The sequence below is a fragment of the Procambarus clarkii genome, chromosome 5 (assembly GCF_040958095.1).
Source record: "Procambarus clarkii isolate CNS0578487 chromosome 5, FALCON_Pclarkii_2.0, whole genome shotgun sequence".
Taxonomy (NCBI): Eukaryota; Metazoa; Arthropoda; class Malacostraca; order Decapoda; family Cambaridae; genus Procambarus; species Procambarus clarkii.
The window spans coordinates 29208813-29229468 of NC_091154.1; the positions used below are offsets into that span (position 1 = coordinate 29208813).

Consider the following 20656-nt stretch of genomic DNA (forward strand, 5'->3'; position numbering starts at 1 on the left):
CAAAATTTTAACTCGTAAATGTGATATATTAGTTTTGGAATAGAGTTAAATGCTGACAGAATATTCTGAGTGTTGTGTATTAAATGTCGAGGACTTTGTGGTCAGATATTTTTGGTGGGGGAAATGTGCGGTTCGCGAGTTGGTCTGGCATGCGGTATATATATATATATAGTGTTCCTGTACTGAGTACTTGTACCTGTACTGTCCAGTACTTGTTCCTGCACAGATACTCTTATCCGCGTCAACTGCTGTGCGAGTGTCGATACTCGTGTTTATATCTGACTCATTGCCTTCATTTTTATAGCTGCTGCAAATGTACCTGTCTACCTGTCTGTAGAAGCAGCTGTGTTAGGTGTTGACAACATGGAAGCCATATTACCCGGCGTTCACTGGTACAGACAGAAGGGAGTGCAGTACCCTGTGAAAACAGAAGCCGACAACAGGAAGAAGAGTACCCTGTATACAGTCGAAAATACAACAACTATTTCTCACCCCTCAACATAAAAAAAGTGTAGAATTCACAGGCTTATAGATAGTGATTGCATTACATGTCCATCTATCCACCGTCTGTAACGAAGCGCGAGATGAGGGATTCAGGGAGAGAATTGCTGTACATGAAGCATACAGAAACGAGACCAAGTGGCTTGTAAGTCAAATAAAAAATAAAATAAAAACCGCAAAAAAAGTCCTGGTCTTTCCAAGGCAGCCAACCACGCGCCATCACGACAAAAGGAGGTCACGTTCCGAATGTCCGAATGAAATTTACTTTCGACTCTCTCTCAAAACAAAACAAAATTGTCACACATCTTCCGAGGCACGTGTGGTTAATTTCCAAGACTGTACCATGTTTCGTAGTTAGTTTTCAGAAATGAAACCTGATACTTGATATAATATATCCTGGTTATATTATCTCCCATGAAATATTTTCTTGTTTATACATTGTCTGAAGAACGCTGAATATTGAAGCCGGGAAGGAGCTGAATATTCAAGAGAATCTCCCTACATAAACAACGACTTGCAATACTGAGGTCACAATACTGACATCTCTTCACGAAACACATATAATGAGCCAACTCTGAGGAGTTGTTAGGGGGGTATTTCAAGAGAGAATTTAATTGGAATTTTCTTTAACAAAATAGGATAGTTGCTATCTCTAGGAAAACAAATCTGTCAAATTGGCTCATATGTTAGTGCAGATAATTCCTAAGTGTTCATTTGACTTTTCTGAGCAGCATATAATACATCTTATTTATACATAAAATAGTCATATACAACTTGAATTCTGTTACATTCATAGAGAGTTGGGGAAGGGGAGGGGGGTAGTGGGAGGGAATATACAAGGTATTTGAAGAGGCAAGACATGATTCGAGGGGGGATGGAATTTGAGTGGCAGGGATGGGAATTTGAGAGAGAAGAGGGAGTTGGGGGGGGGGATAGAGATATGAGGCATGAGGCATAAAGAAGAGGAAGATTGAGCTTCAAACAAAACAGAGCCACACGCCACTCAGAGGGCACGAACCTGGGTCTTCCACAGGTAGACAGTCTTGGCGGCGGGCTTCATGGGGTTGTCGTTAAGGTCATCAATGACAACGGTGACGGTGTGGGTGACGGACAATCCCTGGGCGTCGGCCGCCCACACCTCGACTAGCAGCTGTGGGTGCTGCTCCCTGTCCACCGCCCGCACCGTCCACAGCTCCGCGCCCCCACGCCCACTGTCCAGATCTGGTGGCAGGACGCAGTAAGAAACGCATCAATAGCAGAAATAAAATGCATTCATAGGAGTAAAACAAGAGACGTCAATGAGAAGAGAACAAACTATTCTCTTTAAAATATACTCATAATAACTAAGAAAATTGCAATACAAATTCTGTAATTTTGATAAACACAATGTTAGAACAGTAAATCTTATCAAAATAAAATAACTTGAAGACAAACAATTTTCATTAAAAATGCAATAATTGTAATAAAAAATAATGTATACAATAAAAATAATAATATAGTAATAATAACAAAAATGATAATAAAGATGCAGGCAAATGGAGTAGGCAACCAGCATGTCCAGGGAGGGTCGCCCATCACTTAGATACTAGAGGGGGGGAAAGGAGAGAGGGAGGGAGTTAGGGGGGAGTGAGGGAGGGAGAAGGGAGGGAGAAGGGAAGGAAAGAGGAGAAAGGAGGGAGAGAAAGGAGGGGGGAATAACTCAACACACTACAATTCCCAAATAAGAAACAAAATTGTATATCCAATACTATTTTGGAATGCCTGACTACAGTTATATCTTAAAGTTGTTAGACATTTTTTTGAGACATGGTCGCACATCTTGGGAGAAACAAACCAAATATGCACCTGACTTAGTGATGTACGACCGCTCTCCGCAAGGATTCGCAAACTTTAGAAAAGGCCTGACAATCTATTTAACTTCTTTAAAAGTCCCTCCTTTGGAAGAGGGGTCGTAGTTTAGTGGTCGTTGATCGATTCCCGGTGGAGGCAGAAACAAAGTAGGACACGGTTTATTTTGCCTGATGCCTCTGTTCACCTAACAATAAATTGGGACCTTGGAGGTAGATAGCTGCTACGGCAAAAAATTGTAAATTCACAGACACACACACAGACACACACACACACACACACACACACACACACACACACACACACACACACACACACACACACACACACACACACACACACACACACACACACACACACACACACACACACACACACACACGCACACACACACACACACACACACACACACACACACACACACACACACACACACACACACACACACACACACACACACACACACACACACACACACACACACACACCTCACCACACCCCGCACACACACACACACACACACACACACACACACACACACACACACACACACACACACACACACACACACACACACACACACACACACACACACACACACACACTGACCAAAGAGCCGAAGCTCAACCCCAGCAGGCGGGTCTACTAGGTAAGTAGACCCCCCCCGCATTGGCTCACACATAAATGCACATAAAAACTCACACAAAAACGAACGTACCCGCCATCGTAATTACACAATTCCTCTTGGAAAAAGCCATAAACGTCAACTAATAAGTGCAGATTGATGTGCTGCCTTATGCACCAGCTGGCACCTACATGCACCAGCTGGCACCTGCATGCACCAGCTGGCACCTGCATGCACCAGCTGGCACCTGCATGCACCAGCTGGCACCTGCATGCATCAGCTGGCACCTGTATGCACCTGCATGCACCAGCTGGCACCTGCATGCACCAGCTGGCACCTGCATGCACCAGCTGGCACCTGTATGCACCAGCTGGCACCTGCATGCACCAGCTGGCACCTGCATGCACCAGCTGACACCTGCATGCACCAGCTGGCACCTGCATGCACCAGCTGGCACCTGCATGCACCAGCTGGCACCTGTATGCACCAGCTGGCACCTGTATGCACCAGCTGGCACCTACATGCACCAGCTGGCACCTGTATGCACCAGCTGGCACCTGCATTCACCAGCTGGCACCTGTATGCACCAGCTGGCACCTGTATGCACCAGCTGGCACCTGTATGCACCAGCTGGCACCTGCATGCACCAGCTGGCACCTGCATGCACCAGCTGGCACCTGCATGCAACAGCCAACCATCTTTAAAGAGCGTAAATATTGAACAGCCACCTGTTGTATTGACCCATTTGAAGGTAAAATTGGCCCTTTGAGTTAATATTTCCAATTACACCGGTTCGGTTCTCGTTATCGATGGCTGGGTTTGTCGGGGTTCTCGCACTGGGATAGATATCATACGTCATATATATATATATATATTTTATTTTTTTCCATATTTGTCGTTGTTTTGTTCTTTTATTTATTTATTTCTCTAAACACGTCATTATTTCTTTACTTTGATACGTTATTTTCTTGATTTTTTTGTTGGTTTTCTTTGCTGAATATTATGTGTGTAGTTGTGAATTATTACTGTCATTCTGGACTTTTTTTTTTTTTTACCTGAAGGTCAAAACACTGTTTACTCAAACAACCTGAACACCGTTTTCTTTCTTAAATGTATAACTCTTCTTGAAAGGTAAACAAAGATGAGTGTTCAGAAAAAAATGGCATGCATACATGAGAACAAAATAATGAGGTATATTCTATTATTTAGAAATAAAAAATCTCAGCAGAAATTGGATCAGGAAATACCAATTTAAATTCCCTCATGAATGCGTAATGTAAGCTCGCGTGTGCGCATGCGCACTCAAAAGTGTGCGTGCGCAGTGATGTGCGTGCGCAGTGATGTGCGTTGATGTTTTGGGTCTTTACACGACTATGCGCAGTAGCAAATAATTTATTTCTAAAAAAGTGATTTCATGCATGGAAAGTTGTTCAATAATAAATTTGATATCTATACAATGTTTCTATGCAAAATATATGAGAAAGATTGTAAAATGTATAACATTCCACGAGATGGAGGAATGAGGGGGAATATTACTGACAATTACCAGTGTTTGTGTGTGTGTGTGTGTGTGTGTGTGTGTGTGTGTGTGTGTGTGTGTGTGTGTGTGTGTGTGTGTGTGTGTGTGTGTGTGTGTGTGTGAGTGTGTGTGGCCGTTTGTTGTATACGTGTTTGTGTGTACTTATGTGCGTGAGCGTTTGTGAGTGGGTGCACACGTATGGTTGGGTACGTGTCGATGAGTGCCTGCGTTTGGTGTGTGTGTGTGTGTGTGCGTGTGCGTGTGCGTGTGCGTGTGTATGTGCGCGAGTGTGTGTGTGAAAGAAGCGAGAACTCAAAGCACGAACCAACACTCACGGGAGTCGAAGGTGAGCGAGACGTGCGAGAGGACGTGGGCGGGGTTGGTGGGTGCCAGAGAGAGGTTGAAGGGCGGACCGTGGCCCAACGCCCACACGTCGTGGTCCGTCGCCGTCAGCACCCCCAGCAGGGTGGGCGGCCCGGCCTCGGTCACGTGCAGCAGAGTGGGCGGCAGGAGACGCGGGGGGCAGTCGTTGACGTCGCTGACGGTGATGGTGAGGGTGGCAGTGGCACTCAGGGGCGGCATTCCGCGGTCCACGCTGATGATTTGGGCCACCCCGATGGCACCGTCGGGAGCCTCGCGGTCTAGCGCCCTCCAGAGACTCACGCCGCCCTCGGCGTCCACCATCAGGGCGTCCCACCCGCCCTTCACCTTGTATGACACCTCCTGAATACCTCCCTGTGAGAGACGGGCAGAATGGAGAGGTAAATTAAGCATATATATATGTGTGTGTGTGTGTGTGTGTGTGTGTGTGTGTGTGTGTGTGTGTGTGTGTGTGTGTGTGTGTGTGTGTGTGTAGGCAGATCCCCCGAGTGCTATGCACGATCGAGCTCGGACCCGCAGCTCCCGGGTGAGTATCTCTTACCGAGCTATTAAGGCTTCGTACATATAACACTTCCTGTGGACATTTCATCATAGCCGGCAATATAACGCCCAAATCTCTTTATAAATTTGGACCAAACGTGTACAGTCATTAACAAGATATAAGTGTACTGAGGTCTCGTCACGTATTCTCTTTGGTGAAAGGCATATCCAGAAAAAATGTGCTGGAGAATCTAATGACATTAATTGCTATTAGACTCCGCCTGATACGTGAGTTAGTTTAATCTCGACTCTCTCTGAAATGCTAAATGACTCAGTGGCTTCTCTGCCTCATACGCAAGTAACGCCAAGATTCTCTTTGATACATCGGGTGATTGGTCGCGCTTGACAGATGGTGATGTCAGCTGTTGTTAAGTTTGGTCCTCAGCTGTTGTATAATATGAGTTCAGGAGTGGGATGTAATGTTAACGACTATGTAAGGGTGGAAGATCATGAAGATTGACTGAAAATTGTCAGCAATTGTCAAAATTTTTATGGTTGTTAATCTTTTCAAGCCCCTGAGCTCCGATAGACTTGTGTTTACTTCGGCCAGATCACCAATATTCTGCTCATGTGTTTAAACATTACGGCAATGCTTGATTTACCCCTCAACCCACTTATTAATCATTAATACTGCCAATTATACAGCTGCAGAATTAACGAGGCATAAAGTCCCAAAAATCGTCACTTTACCCATACACCTGAATTGATGGCAGTCAAGGCTTCTCTGCTAGTCGGCGATCGATCCCAATAGACCAAGTGGCCGGGCACTGGTTCCTTCACTCCATCCTCACCTCACAATTCTTATTCTATTCACATATCTCTTCCATCTATCTATACCGATACGAGAGAATATATGTGTGTGTGTGTGTAAATCTGTTCAATGTTGAAGACCAAAAGCTTAGGGTTAGCCTCACCCAAAAATTGCAGGAATGGATGGACTTAGGCTGGGTAGGGTAGTCCTAAGTTAAATGATTTAAGAAATATTAGAAATTATGAACACCTCAAAACAAGTACTGATTGTGTGAGATTTTCATGTTGTCAATTAAAAGAAAAAAAATCAGAAAACCGAAGGGAAAAAGAAAAGAGAAGCAATCTGAAAATTGTTTCAGCCATTCTTGAGGGAGGAAGTAGAAAGAGGGTGGAAAGGGACAAGGATGAGGGAAAAAACTAGGGGGAAGGACTGAGGGGACAGGGTCGCGGGGGGGGGGGGTCAAGGGGAACATAGATTTATATAGATGTATAAAAAGAGAGAGGGAACACAGCTCGATCTGGACAACGCCGGGTCCAGGTCCCCTATATCCCCCTCACCCCAAGTATATGTACATGAGAGAGTCTGTCTGTCTATCCAAGTCTGTACGTCAGATGCCTAGGACTGGCCTCCTTTGCAGGGGGAATGGTCTGGGGTGCGGGACGAAAATGGGTTTCGGTTCTATTGCTCATTTCTGAATAGGGACCAGACCCAAAAGCGACTCCCCCTCCCCCCACACCCTCCCACCGTAATCAGTAAAAGGTGAGTGGGCTAGTCCCTAGATTTCTGACTCTATAACAATGACCCTAAAATCACTATTATATTTTCTGAGACAAAAATAGATAGGGAGGAAAGGATGTTGGATGAGAGGCAAGGAAAGAAGGAAAGAGGGGGGGAGATGGAAAAAAGGCAGAAGGGAAAGAGACGAGAATAGAGTAAGTGTGATGAAAGAGGACAGAGAGAAGACGAGCGGGGTGAGATGGAGGATGTTAGAGAGGGAGGTAGGGCGGAAGCAAGGAGATCAGGGAGATAGGTAGAAATGAGGTGAAGTGAGATGAGAGAGGTGGGGAGAGGAGAACAGAGACGGGTAAGGGGGGAAAGAATGACCCGGGCGCACCCGGGTGCCCCTCTCTCATGTGTGTTGTGTAGCAATTCTGGCTTACAGATTCATCCTGATTATTTCATTCCAAGGATTGAATTTTCAGTCAAAAAATGTTGCACGCAACAACGGTTGTGGACGCTTGCAACAGATAACAATATTCCATTCCTCTTTGATTTCTTACATTTTTAAATAAATCTTGAATAAACATTTCCCAACATCCACCATTTTATACAAATTATACACAATTCTTCACTAATTCCGCCAATGATTTCACTTTACAAAATACTCCAGCTTGAAAGTAAAGCCGCTGAGAAATACACGTCTATGAAGCAAAGACTGAGAAATGATTTACTAAGAAACTCGAAGCGTTTCTGGGTACAATCTTACGATAACCTTGGAGATGGCACACAAGACCGAGTGTCCGCTTAAGTTGGGATCCGCCTAAAAGCTCTGTAATGCAGTTCAGAGTTATAGTAAATGCATAGTTTTCTTGGAGGACCGTGTCATTCATTTTAAAAAGCCAGAAAAGTTGAGGCAATACTGGTGGTAATGGTGGTGGCATGAGAGTGATGGTAATGGTGGTGGAAAGAATAGTAGTAGTAATAATAGTGATTTTTGCCTCACTGGCTTTTCCCACTCCATTTCCTGTGTTTGCACCTTATCTGTCCCTTCCTCGCAATCTTCACTGGCCCGAGCGTCTTCTGCCAACTCCCACAACTTGAAACAATACCTCTTGTTCTTCTCAAGGGAATTCCACTTTTTACCACCTGCCTTTTGCTTCTCTTCCTCAATTCCCTTGACAAGGACACGACGCCCCGTTAAAATATACTTACTCAAATGCATTTTTTGATTATTCCACCCCCATGTCTATCCTTTACGTGCTGTAACACACCCGCCAAGCACCTTGTAGGTATTATATTACCCGAGTCTTGGCTTCGACATTTTTCCTCCGCCTTTCCCATGTTTCCACCCCAAAAGGTTGCACCATTTAATACTGGGAGCCCCAGAATGCAAATCTGCCCTCAGAAAACGTGTTTTACATGTCGATATCTATATTATGATTTCTATGATCAGATGATGTATCTATGGAATCAGCGACCACCATTTCATCGCCACTGACTTCGTGTGGTATCGCCATGAAAGGCTATCCATTATAGAAGGGCTATGGGGGCAGAACCTGACTCGCTTATGATTGTCCTCCTACGCTGACCTGTCACCCTGCAAAATTGGATGAAGCTGGCTCATAGCTTTCAGCCTCGGACCGAGAGACAGACAAACAGAAATCCCCTTTTATTGGAATATTTTTTTGTTGTTGTTTGGAGGTGATTTCAACGAGTTTGTCGTTTCCGAATTTTCATTCGGATTTTCTGGGTTGTATAGAATAGTCGCTTTATTGAAGGTCGGTCTACAGTGTTGGCTTTCCCCAGGGTTGGGGTTCGAGCCCCGCTAACAGCGTTTATGCGGCAGTCCCCACAGCTAGCTTCCACCTTCATCACTTCTCTCACTTGACCAGCGCCGGCATCCATCATCTCGCCACCAGCATCTCTTATCTCACCTGAACCAGCATCACCCACCAGTGAGTATTGCTCACCTGACATGCACCATCAATACTCACCTGACATTCACCATCATTACTCACCTAACATGCACCAGTATTACTCATCGCTCCTCTCTGTCCTGAAAATCTCTTTCCCCTTGTCAGATCTACACCAGTACACTCGTCTCTTACCTAACCTCCACTAACATCACCCCGATTACGCTCAGATATATATATTGAAATTCCTCGCAGAATGTAATTTACTTCCCTTTTTAATGCTAGTTCTTTACTAGAGTCATAGTGTGTTCCACGGCATGTGTAAGGATTGCTTGGTCTTAATTCCCTCTTTGTACGGCATGATTCTCATTCTCGTTTTAAAATTTATAGTTATGAGTAATTTTATCTTGTGTGTATATGTATATATATATATATATATATATATATATATATATATATATATATATATATATATATATATATATATATATATATATATATATATATATATATATATATTATTAAATATGACCGAAAAAGAAAGATTAATAATTCTAACACGAATTTTCTCAATCTTTCGTACATTACGCTTCACTGTTGGAGGTAAATCAAAAATCAATTCTCCAAAATTCATTTTTTTTTTTTTTTTTTTTTTTTTTTTTTTTTTTTTTTTTTTCTCCAAATGAATTTTGGAGAATTGATTTTTTATTTACCTCCAACAGTGAAGCGTAATGTACGAAAGATTGAGAAAATTCGTGTTAGAATTATTAATCTTACTTTTTCGGTCATATATAATAATATATGTCTACAGGAAAGACTGCTACCAAAATATACTAATATATATATATATATATATATATATATATATATATATATATATATATATATATATATATATATATATACATATATATATATATATATATATATATATATATATATATATATATATATATATATATATATATATATATATATATGCGGAAAACCAACAGTGAAATTGGAAAGGGAGTGTTGAACGTTTCGGCTGATTAGAGCCTTTCTCAACATATCTCTCTCTCTCTCTCTCTCTCTCTCTCTCTCTCTCTCTCTCTCTCTCTCTCTCTCTCTCTCTCTCTCTCTCTCTCTCTCTCTCTCTCTCTCTCTCTCTCTCTCTCTCTCTCTCTCTCTCTCTCTCTTTCTCTCTCTCTCTCTCTCTCTCTCTCTCTCTCTCTTTCTCTCTCTCTCTCTCTCTCCCTCTCTCTCTCTCTCTCTCCCTCTCTCTCTCTGTTTTGAGAAAGGCTCTACTCATCCGAAACGTTCAACACTCCCTTTCCAATTTCACTGGTGGTTTTCCGCATATATATATATATATATATATATATATATATATATATATATATATATATATATATATATATATGTCGTACCTAGTAGCCAGAACGCACTTCTCAGCCTACTATGCAAGGCCCGATTTGCCTAATAAGCCAAGTTTTCCTCAATTAATATATTTTCTCTAATTTTTTTCTTATGAAATCATAAAGCTACCCATTTCATTATGAATGAGGTCAATTATTTTTTATTGGAGTTAAAATTAACGTAGATATATGATCAAACCTAACCAACCCTACCTAACCTAACCTAACCTATCTTTATAGGTTAGGTTAGGTTAGGTAGCCGAAAAAGTTAGGTTAGGTTAGGTTAGGTAGGTTAGGTAGTCGAAAAACAATTAATTCATGAAAACTTGGCTTATTAGGCAAATCGGGCCTTGCATAGTAGGCAGAGAAGTGCGTTCTGGCTACTAGGTACGACATATATATATATATATATATATATATATATATATATATATATATATATATATATATATATATATATATATGTCGTACCTAGTAGCCAGAACGCATTTCTCAGCCTACTATGCAAGGCCCGATTTGCCTAATAAACCAAGTTTTCCTGAATTAATATATTTTCACAAATTTTTTTCTTATGAAATGATAAAGCTACCCATTTCATTATGTATGAGGTCAATTTTGTTTTATTGTAGTTAAAATTAACGCTCATATATATATATATATATATATATATATATATATATATATATATATATATATATATATATATATATATATATATATGAGCGCCCACCTTACACATACACAGAGAAATGTTCATCCTTATGATCTCTCTGTTGTCTCTCTATATTCATATCCCTCAGAAAAGTACAATAATGTCAGAAATTTCAACTAATTATAACTTTTCAGAGGGCCATATTTTTTTCACCCTTCTGCATGATGAGAGGAAAAAAGTTTTAATTACATATGTTGTCTATTGAAAGGAAAGTGGCGTTGTTGAGTTAAAAACAAATAAGATAAAATTTAGGAGAAGGCTTCTAATTGGTCGCCAGGAGGGGAGGTGGCGGATATAGTAAACTGAAAATATCTGTCAGTCCTGAACATGTCTCTCTCTCTCTATCCGGCGTGTCCGCATACATTTGTTTCGTTTCGTTTATTTTGTGCGCGTTAATTTGTTTTGTTACGTGGAATTTTTTACTTCCACCAAAATTCATCATATTCGAAAAAGTTACTTCCCCTCCATAAAACAAAAAATACAACTGAAAATACCTTGTATTCTATACTTTTGTTACATTCATTATTTACAATGCAGATAAAAAGTTATTTTTTAAACAAAAATATATTGTCTATAATTATTTAATCACATTAAATATTCACTCTACTCTGGACTGTTCACTATTGAATACATCAACCAAGAAAGTTTAATTACTGTACGAAACTAACTTAATGTTACCAGCCATCGTCTCTTTACTCTCAAGACAACAAATAGTCGGAATTAAGGTTTGAGGAGGGCCAGATGAACGAAAACTGGCCAGCTCGGTCAACCTATCCCCAGGATAGGTTCGTTAAAGCGGCGGCCAACATCATCCCTCCCCCTCTCCTCTCCCATAATGCATTCCTTGAATTTAACATAGTGTGAATTAAAAATGCGCGCTCCTTGTTTAAATTTAACTTATTATATACGAGGGTTCTGTGTGTATTTAGGCATGGGTTCTGTCACTTTAGGTTTTTTAGGTTCCTTTGACAATTTTATGACTTTTAAAATAAATGGGTGAAGGATTTATAGAGTTGCGATTGAGAGTGAGGTCGACAGCGAAGCACTGTTCTAGAAATGTTTAAATGTCACCACTTTGAAGTCGAGTGTTTAGCGTTTTTCATTCAAAAACATTTTTTTTTATTATTTTTTTCTACCACAGACGTGGCCACACATTTACAATGCTAACTAGCATATATACATTTTCTTCTGTCCTCCATGGACAGGGTTAGAGATCAGTTAAACATATAGTTCAGGGATTTATTGAACAAATTAAAAAACATTGATTGGTTTCTTGGCTGAATTAACGATCATTTTGGCCTTTGTTAATAATGAGGACTGGTTAGGATGTAGTATTCCTCCTGACTACAGGGAAGCTCACTCACCCGAATCCCGGCAGTACCTCTCACCTCATTTCGAATAGTTATGAGGGTGTTATTGAATCATTCATCACCAATTCGAACTTTGTGTGGATGGTGGTTGCCCAATAATCCCCCTTGCCAATCATTGAGAGACAAACAGCAAGAAAATTTTACGACTTGTAACAGCCAATAAGTCGGCAGCGGGCCAAACCTGCTATCAGTTTGCCTCCTTTCAGACCTCCACCTAAGAAAAGTATCCTACTCAAACCTCACTCATCCTAGTTACTCACCTGGCTCACCATCACCTACTTATTAACTCCTAATTAATCACACTCCTCAGCACACGACTGTCTTTCTCTTCTCAATTAACTATTTAAATTGATTTGCAACACACGGCACCAATATTTTTAATAATTTCTTAGCATACATGATCTGGTCACCTTGTCCCCCGTCCCTTGTAGCAGGGTTAGGGTCTGTTTCAGGGGCGATCTATAAATCAGTTGTATTGGTTTTAGTAACTTATTATCCAGAATCTGCTTTTCTACTGATAATCTATAATTAAATGTCTTTATAAAAAGGCGAAGATTGGTCGTGATTATAATCATTGCCTGAGTCAATGGCGACCAGGATTAGAATCGCTGATACAATCAAATTTTTAACATTTTCCAATAATCTTATTAATTCAACTATTGCTACTTTACTTATTGCCGTTACTGTCACGGCCCTCTGATAACCAATACGATTATCCGCAACACTATCTCGCTTCATGCAGGTCGGCGTTTAATCCCCGACCGTCCAAGCACCATTCCTTATCCACCCCGTCCCATCCCAAATCCTTATTCTGACCCTTTCCATATGCTATACAGTCATATTGACTGGGTGTTTTTTCCCTGATAGTTCCCTAACACTAAAATCACCTTATTTTTCCAAACCTAATTTGAGACAATCCATATTGTAAACAAAAAAATCCTTCGTTATCATCAAGTTATCCTCGAGGTAACGGTGGAACTTTTCTCCCTGTTTGGATATCATGTTCGATATCCATATAGTTTCACTTCGTGATATTGAACCTCACGATTGTCAGTCAGAGACTGAAAACTAATGCAGTTATTGAGATCTCAATGATTGTTCCCTCAGTTACAAGGGCTTGTAATTGTGGTATGTTTGATTAGTGAGGGTAACGAGGAGTAGGGGAGGGGGGATTTTTGGGGAGGGGGAGGGGGAAGGGGGTTTAGTAGGGGGGGGGTGATGGGCAAGGTATTGGTGGCGGAGGTGGTGATTGAGGAGGGGGGAAAGTTGTTATGTTGAAGTCTGTGAGGGGGGAGGGGGTTATGTTGAGGTCTGTGTGTGTGGGGGGGGGGGTTATGTTGAGGTCTGTGTGTGGGGGGGGAGGTTGTTATGTTGAGGTCTGAGTGGGGGGGGGGAAGTTGTGATGTTGAGGTCTGTGTAAGGGGGGGGGGTTGTTATGTTGAGGTCTGTGTGGGGGGGGGGGGGAAGGGCGGTTGTAGCAGTAATGTGTGGTTGGGGAGTGGTTGGGGGGATGGTGGAAGCAGTGTTGTGCAAGGGGTGGTAGTGATAACGTAACAAGAATACAGTTTAGTGTAATGGCAAGACGGGAGGATTTAATGTGGTGGCAGAGGGATGCAGTGTGGAAGAGGGTGGAGGTTATTGTAGTGGAAGAGGGTGGAGGTTATTGTAGTGGAAGAGGGTGGAGGTTATTGTAGTGGAAGAGGTATTCACCTAGTTGTGTTTGCGGGGGTTGAGCTTTGCTCTTTCGGTCCACCTCTCAACTGTCAATCAACTGTTTACTAACTATTTTTTTCCCCCACACCACACCCACACACACCATAGGAAGCAGCCCGTGACAGCTAACTAACTCCCAGGTACCTATTTACTGCTAGGTAACAGGGGCATTCAGGGTGAAAGAAACTTTGCCCATTTGTTTCTGCCTGGTGCGGGAATCGAACCCGCGCCACGGAATTACGAATCCTGCGCGCTATCCACCAGGCTACCAGGCCCCTAGTGGAAGGGGGAGTAGTAGGAAGTTTAGTAGTTGGTTGCTTATAGTCACAGGGGGTGGTGGAGTGGTGGTGGGGGAGGTACCGGTGATTGTGAGGGATGGTGGTAGTGGTTGTGAGGGAAGTACTGGTGGTTGTGGGGGTAGTGATGGAGACGACAGAAGCAGATGGTCTTTTGGGATCAATATTTTATCATATTGTAGAGGAGGTGTATTGTAGTTCGAATATTGCTATTCGATAAATCATATATTCCCTTGCAAGCTGCAGCACCAGCCATCCCACACTCCTGTACCAACACGGATGCCAACACCCTGAAGATACATACTAAATAAATAATCATTCGCCTAAAGTTCATAAAACTGTCAACAAATATTATTAGTTATATGAAAAAAATAATTGTGAAATCACGAGAAATTGCACAGGAATAATTAAATCAGATATTCATTTGTCTTTAGGAAGCGTTGGAGCCAAATTCTGATATTGAAAGCAATTTTTATTATTGGCGGCTAAACAAAGCCGCAATGACTGCGGGAAGATGTAAAGGTTTCACTAGTGGTTCCGAAGTTACTTAACGAATTCCTGGCCTTAGAAACACCACATTGACTCATATATGAGTGGTGAGTTAGACAGCTCGTCGACCTCGATGATCTGAATATCTAAATTTTGTATCGAAATGAGTAAGCAAAAATTTGTAATGGCAGTAAAGCAAAATGCTTTTGCTTTTGTGTGGCTCTAGGCATGAACATGATCATGCCGCATGATGGCTCTAGGCATGAACATGATCATGCCTCATTGTGGCTGATGGCATGATCATGCCTCATTGTGGCTGTTGGCATGAACATGATCATGCCGTATGGTGGCTCTAAGCATGAATATGATCATGCTTCATGGTGCTGTAGGCATGAACATGATCATGCTTCACGTTGGCTGTAGGCATGGACATGATCATGCTTCTTGGTGCTGTAACTAATGCAGTCACAATATATATTAGTAAAGGGTGACAGGTGATTGTCACCTCAGATGGTATTTATTTATCTTTTATTTACTTATCAGTGTCTACGAGGGAGGGAGTGAGGTCTCTAGCTCTTCATGCCCCGCCTACTGGCCTAGTGGTTGTGATGGTGGATTGTGGCGATGGTTGTGGTGGAGAGGAGGTAGGGATTGTGGTAGCAATGATGGTTGTGTGTGCGTCGGTGGAGGTAAATATATATATATATATATATTTAAGATTGAGGTTTTCAAAGTGAATTTGATTGGTGGTCATGATCAAAATGGTGGATGGTGGTTGTAGTTGTGGTAATGAGAATAAACGGTGGTTGATCGTTGGTGGTGCTTAGTGCAGCTGCGAGCTCCCAACACCTTTTTTATTGGGGGGGGGGGGAAGGGTGCACCTTTTTCACAGCGAAAATGAATCTCTCAACTGGATTGATACAGAAAATAATTTGCAAAATCTTTCCTCTCTTTGTTCCTAGTTACCATGACAAAAAAAAATTGTGTGGTGTTTGTGTACTCACCTAGTTGTACTTGCGAGGGTTGAGCTCTGGCTCTTTGGTCCCGCCTCTCAACAATCAATCAACTGGTGTCAATCAACTGGTGTGTGTGTGTGTACATATGTGTGTGTGTGTGTGTGTGTGTGTGTGTGTGTGTGTGTGTGTGTGTGTGTGTGTGTGTGTGTGTGTGTGTGTGTGTGTGTGTGTGTGTGTGTGTGTATACTCACCTATTTGTACTCACCTATTTGTGCTTGCGGGGGTTGAGCTTTGGCTCTTTGGTCCCGCCTCTCAACTGTCAATCAACTGGTGTACAGATTCCTGAGCCTACTGGGCTCTATCATATCTACATTTAAAACTGTGTATGGAATCAGCCTCCACCACATCACTGCCTAATGCATTCCATCCGTTAACTACTCTGACACTGAAAAAGTTCCTTCTAACGTCTCTGTGGCTCATGTGGGTACTCAGTTTCCACCTGTGTCCCCTTGTTCGCGTCCCACCAGTGTTGAATAGTTTATCCTTGTTTACCCGGTCGATTCCTCTGAGGATTTTGTAGGTTGTGATCATGTCTCCCCTTACTCTTCTGTCTTCCAGTGTCGTAAGGTGCATTTCCCGCAGCCTTTCCTCGTAACTCATGCCTCTTAGTTCTGGGACTAGTCTAGTGGCATACCTTTGGACTTTTTCCAGCTTCGTCTTGTGCTTGACAAGGTACGGGCTCCATGCTGGGGCCGCATACTCCAGGATTTGTCTTACATATGTGGTGTACAAGATTCTGAATGATTCCTTACACAGGTTCCTGAACGCTGTTCTGATGTTAGCCAGCCTCGCATATGCCGCAGACGTTATTCTTTTTATGTGGGCTTCAGGAGACAGGTTTGGTGTGATATCAACTCCTAGATCTTTCTCTCTGTTCGTTTCATTAAGTACTTCATCTCCTATTCTGTATCCTGTGTTTGGCCTCCTATTTCCACCACCTAGTTTCATTACTTTGCATTTACTCGGGTTGAACTTCAACAGCCATTTGTTGGACCATTCACTCAGTCTGTTTAGGTCATCTTGTAGCCTCCTACTATCGTCCTCAGTTTCAATCCTCCTCATAATTTTTGCATCATCGGCAAACATTGAGAGAAACGATTCTATACCCTCTGGAAGATCATTTACATATATCAGAAACAGTATAGGTCCAAGGACTGACCCCTGCGGTACTCCACTCGTAACGTCTCGCCAATCTGAGACCTCACCCCTCACACTGACTCGTTGTCTCCTGTTACTTAGGTACTCCTGTATCCAACGGAGTACCTTCCCTTTCACTCCAGCCTGCATCTCCAGTTTTTTCACTAGCCTCTTGTGTGGCACTGTGTCAAAGGCTTTCTGACAATCCAAAAATATGCAGTCTGCCCACCCTTCTCTTTCTTGCCTTATTTTTGTTGCCTGGTCGTAGAATTCAAGTAACCCTGTGAGGCAGGACCTGCCATCCCTGAATCCATGTTGATGCTGTGTTACAAAGTTCTTTCGCTCCAGGTGCTCCACTAGCTTTCTTCGCGCGCGCGCGCGCGTGTGTGTGTGTGTGTGTGTGTGTGTGTGTGTGTGTGTGTGTGTGTGTGTGTGTGTGTGTGTGTGTGTGTGTGTGTGTGTGTGTGTGTGTGTGTGTGTGTGTGTGTGTGTGTGTGTGTGTGTGTGTGTGTGTGTGTGTGTGTGTATGTGTGTGTGTGCATGTATGTACATGTAAGTGTGGAAACGATAACGGGAAAATAACGTCCATGTTAAATCTACCATATCTCTTGATAAAAATCTGAAAATCATAAATATATATACGTCGTCACTATCTAACACAGAAACTTTGTGAAGACAAGTTACCTCTTAAACCCCATTCTCCAGGACATTAAAAGAACTGGATGGGGAAGACGATGCCCACATTGTCTCCTTAATCTCCTCTGATGACTCCATCGAAACATTTACCATCAAGTTTGGTCCCTTATGAGGATGAAGATGGGTAAGGGGGGGGGGAAGGTCTTGCTTGGTCGGGAGGGATGTTGGGGGGGGGTCTCACAGGTGGGGAGGGGGTGATCAGGAGGGAGTGGACCTGATTGGGGGAGGGGGGTATACAGAGGGGGAGGTTATGAAGTAGGATCTAACATTAAGGTCTACAGGTCATCTTGGTCTTAGGTTGAAGGATAGGTTCTATCCCTGGTTGTGGGGGGCGGGGGATGGTCCTCACCCCAGGGGTGTAGGGGGAAGATCCTCACCCCAGGGGTGTAGGGGGAAGGTCCTCACCACAGGGGTGTAGGGGGAAGGTCCTCACCCCAGGGGTGTAGGGGGAAGGTCCTCACCCCAGGGGTGTAGGGGGGAGGTCCTCACCCCAAGGGTGTGTGTGAGGAAGGTCCTCACCCCAAGGGTGTGTGTGAGGAAGGTCCTCACCCCAGGGGTGTGTGTGAGGAAGGTCGTCCTCACCTTAACGTCGTCTCGCAGAAAAGGAAAAGATTTTCGAAATGTTTTCGCTACAATTTTCATTTAATTTTATCCTCGTTGTTTCAATACGTTTTTTTTATCTATACCTTTCGTTGTTATTTCCTGTTATTTTTGCAATTCTCTCCATATATTTTCAAACTTATTTTCATTTTTTAATATTTTTTTCGCTCGGAATTATGACTCTGTCCGGTCTTCGATATGGGCATATAAAAGTCACATTGCCGTCAAAGATGTCGTTCGCTGTTGAGCCTAACGAGCAATCGCAATTAACGACATTGTTACGAACTTTCCTGCCCATTAAACCTCGTGATGGGCTCCTTCCTCATCATGCAATAAACAAGTCAGATGTCAAAATCCGTTCATCCCCCTCATCACACCCTCCTCCTCCCTGGTAGTGCCCGCATATGGATATTCTCAGCGGCCAATATCTATCTGAGGGGTCGTGGTTCCACTATCTATTTGAGGGGTCGGGGTTCCACTACCTATCAGAGGGGTCGTGGTTCCACTGTCTATCTGAGGGGTCGTGGTTCCACTATCTGAGGGGTCGTGGTTCCACTGTCTATCTGAGGGGTCGGGGTTCCACTCTCTATCTGTGGGTCGTGGTTCCCCTATCTATCTATCTAATAGTCGTGGTTCCCCTATCTATCTATCTGAGGGGTCGTGGTTCCCCTATCTATCTATCTAATAGTCGTGGTTCCCCTATCTATCTATCTGAGGGGTCGTAGTTCAGCTATCACTTCTGGCGGGAAGAGAAGGTCGATGAAACGCTTCGCCCTTGCTGGTCTGTTTGGCTGGGAAGGTCGACACAAGGTCGTTGTCTCAAAGCCACAAACTTGAAAAGAATATCAGAGTCAAAGCCCAGTTTTATATTGTAAAGCGCTGTTCGCTGTTGAACTGAAACAGCTGATACAGCTAGATATGATGTTAAAATTGTAATACGTCGCTATTTTATTTTTGAGGGCCTTCTTTAGAGGGAGGAAAAAGTTCGACCTGGCTTTATATATATTATATATGTCGATTGCGTATACTTTTCATATATTCTGTGGGCAAAGGTGTCATCTCACGCTCCCTTGATATCTGTTCAAGCCACCTGGATTTACCCGCACTGGCTCTCAAGGTTATATACTTCTTACGTAACAACAAAATAATCGTAAAATTGTATCGTAGGTGAGTTGAGTAATATTTTAAATATTCCCCCCATGAACCTTTCCCATGTCTTTCTCTCTCTCTCTCTCTCCCTTCCTCTCTCTTCCTCCTCTTCTCTCCTGTTTTGTTTCCCTCAGTTATGTGTACCTGCTGTCACTTGTCTGTGCACTGTTTCCCATCCTTTTTGCTTGTGATCATTTGCACTATTGAAACTATATACTGAATCCTGGTCCCTTCCAAGTGCAATATGATCGTAATGGCTTTATGGTCGTTTCTATATTACGGTTTCACATATATATGTACTGGTCTGATATATTTATTATTCAATGTAGTTAAATATGTCAATAGCATGAAAATGTTTGATCAATGTATCAATACAAATGTTTGCCAGCTTTACATACGCCACTGATGTTCTCTCACAGGAACAGCACACAAACAGCTGGATAAGATGTTGGGGTCACTGACCTGACCCACTGAGAATTTAGTTGCAATCGAAGCGCCCCAATGCTAAATTCTTTTAGGCCAGGATGATATTGCACGACTGAATAACCAACTTGAATATATTTTAATATTTTCCGGGAGCGATTGTTTCTCTTATTTTTCAACTCGAGCAATTTTGTCAGGGAGGAATTCCTATATCAGAGATTATACTTCTTTCAACAGTTTCCTCAGTTAGACAATTCATGAAATCTAATGTGAACGTTAATCAATTGAACTGGTCGGCATTTTAGGATATTATGTCTGTCTTCTTTTCTCGTAAATAGGTATATATATATGAGGAGTTTTTGACCTATCTGATTCTTCTCCTCAGTGGGGTATGAAGCCATTACACATGGATTTCAGTGTTGCATCAGCGAGTAACTTAGATTCGAAGTGTTGCTATATGTCCTCTGATGCCTATTTTATGTCTGTCTGTTTCTCTGTCAGGAGTTGGTGGATAGTATAATCTAAAGCTTTCTAGGCATCCTCTTTTCCATATATGAGACGTGCAAGTATCTTTAGGGGAAACGATGCAAGGGAAAGAGAGGGGAAGGATAGAAGGGGGAAAAGGGACAGGCTGGAGGATGGAGAAAGGCTCATGTCTGGCGGAATAACCTCAGTCTTTCCTCGGGTTATAAAGAGAATTTTGCGTATCCATTCCATGCATTTTAAACAACCGAGGGTAACCGTGTTCAGCACACCAGGCAAGGTCACCAGTTCTGAAACCGAAACTCCGTTTTTCGTTTTAGCAAATCAACCTTTATTTAAAAAAAATAATTTGACAGGGCATTACAAATTTTGTTTGT

The 20656-nt window shown here is 42.5% G+C and overlaps 1 protein-coding gene across 1 annotated transcript in view; it reads right to left on the reverse strand.

The window, feature by feature from the left end:
- The window catches only part of LOC123748094 (uncharacterized), a 208107-nt gene that overhangs the window by 54517 nt on the left and 132934 nt on the right, over positions 1-20656 (reverse strand). Inside the window, exons 9-11 of the mRNA XM_069303372.1 lie at positions 7889-8059; positions 4829-5228; positions 1520-1722 (exon numbers count right to left, since the gene is read on the reverse strand). Coding sequence (XP_069159473.1) covers positions 1520-1722; positions 4829-5228; positions 7889-8059 — 774 coding nt within the window. The remainder of the gene's footprint in view (positions 1-1519; positions 1723-4828; positions 5229-7888; positions 8060-20656) is intronic.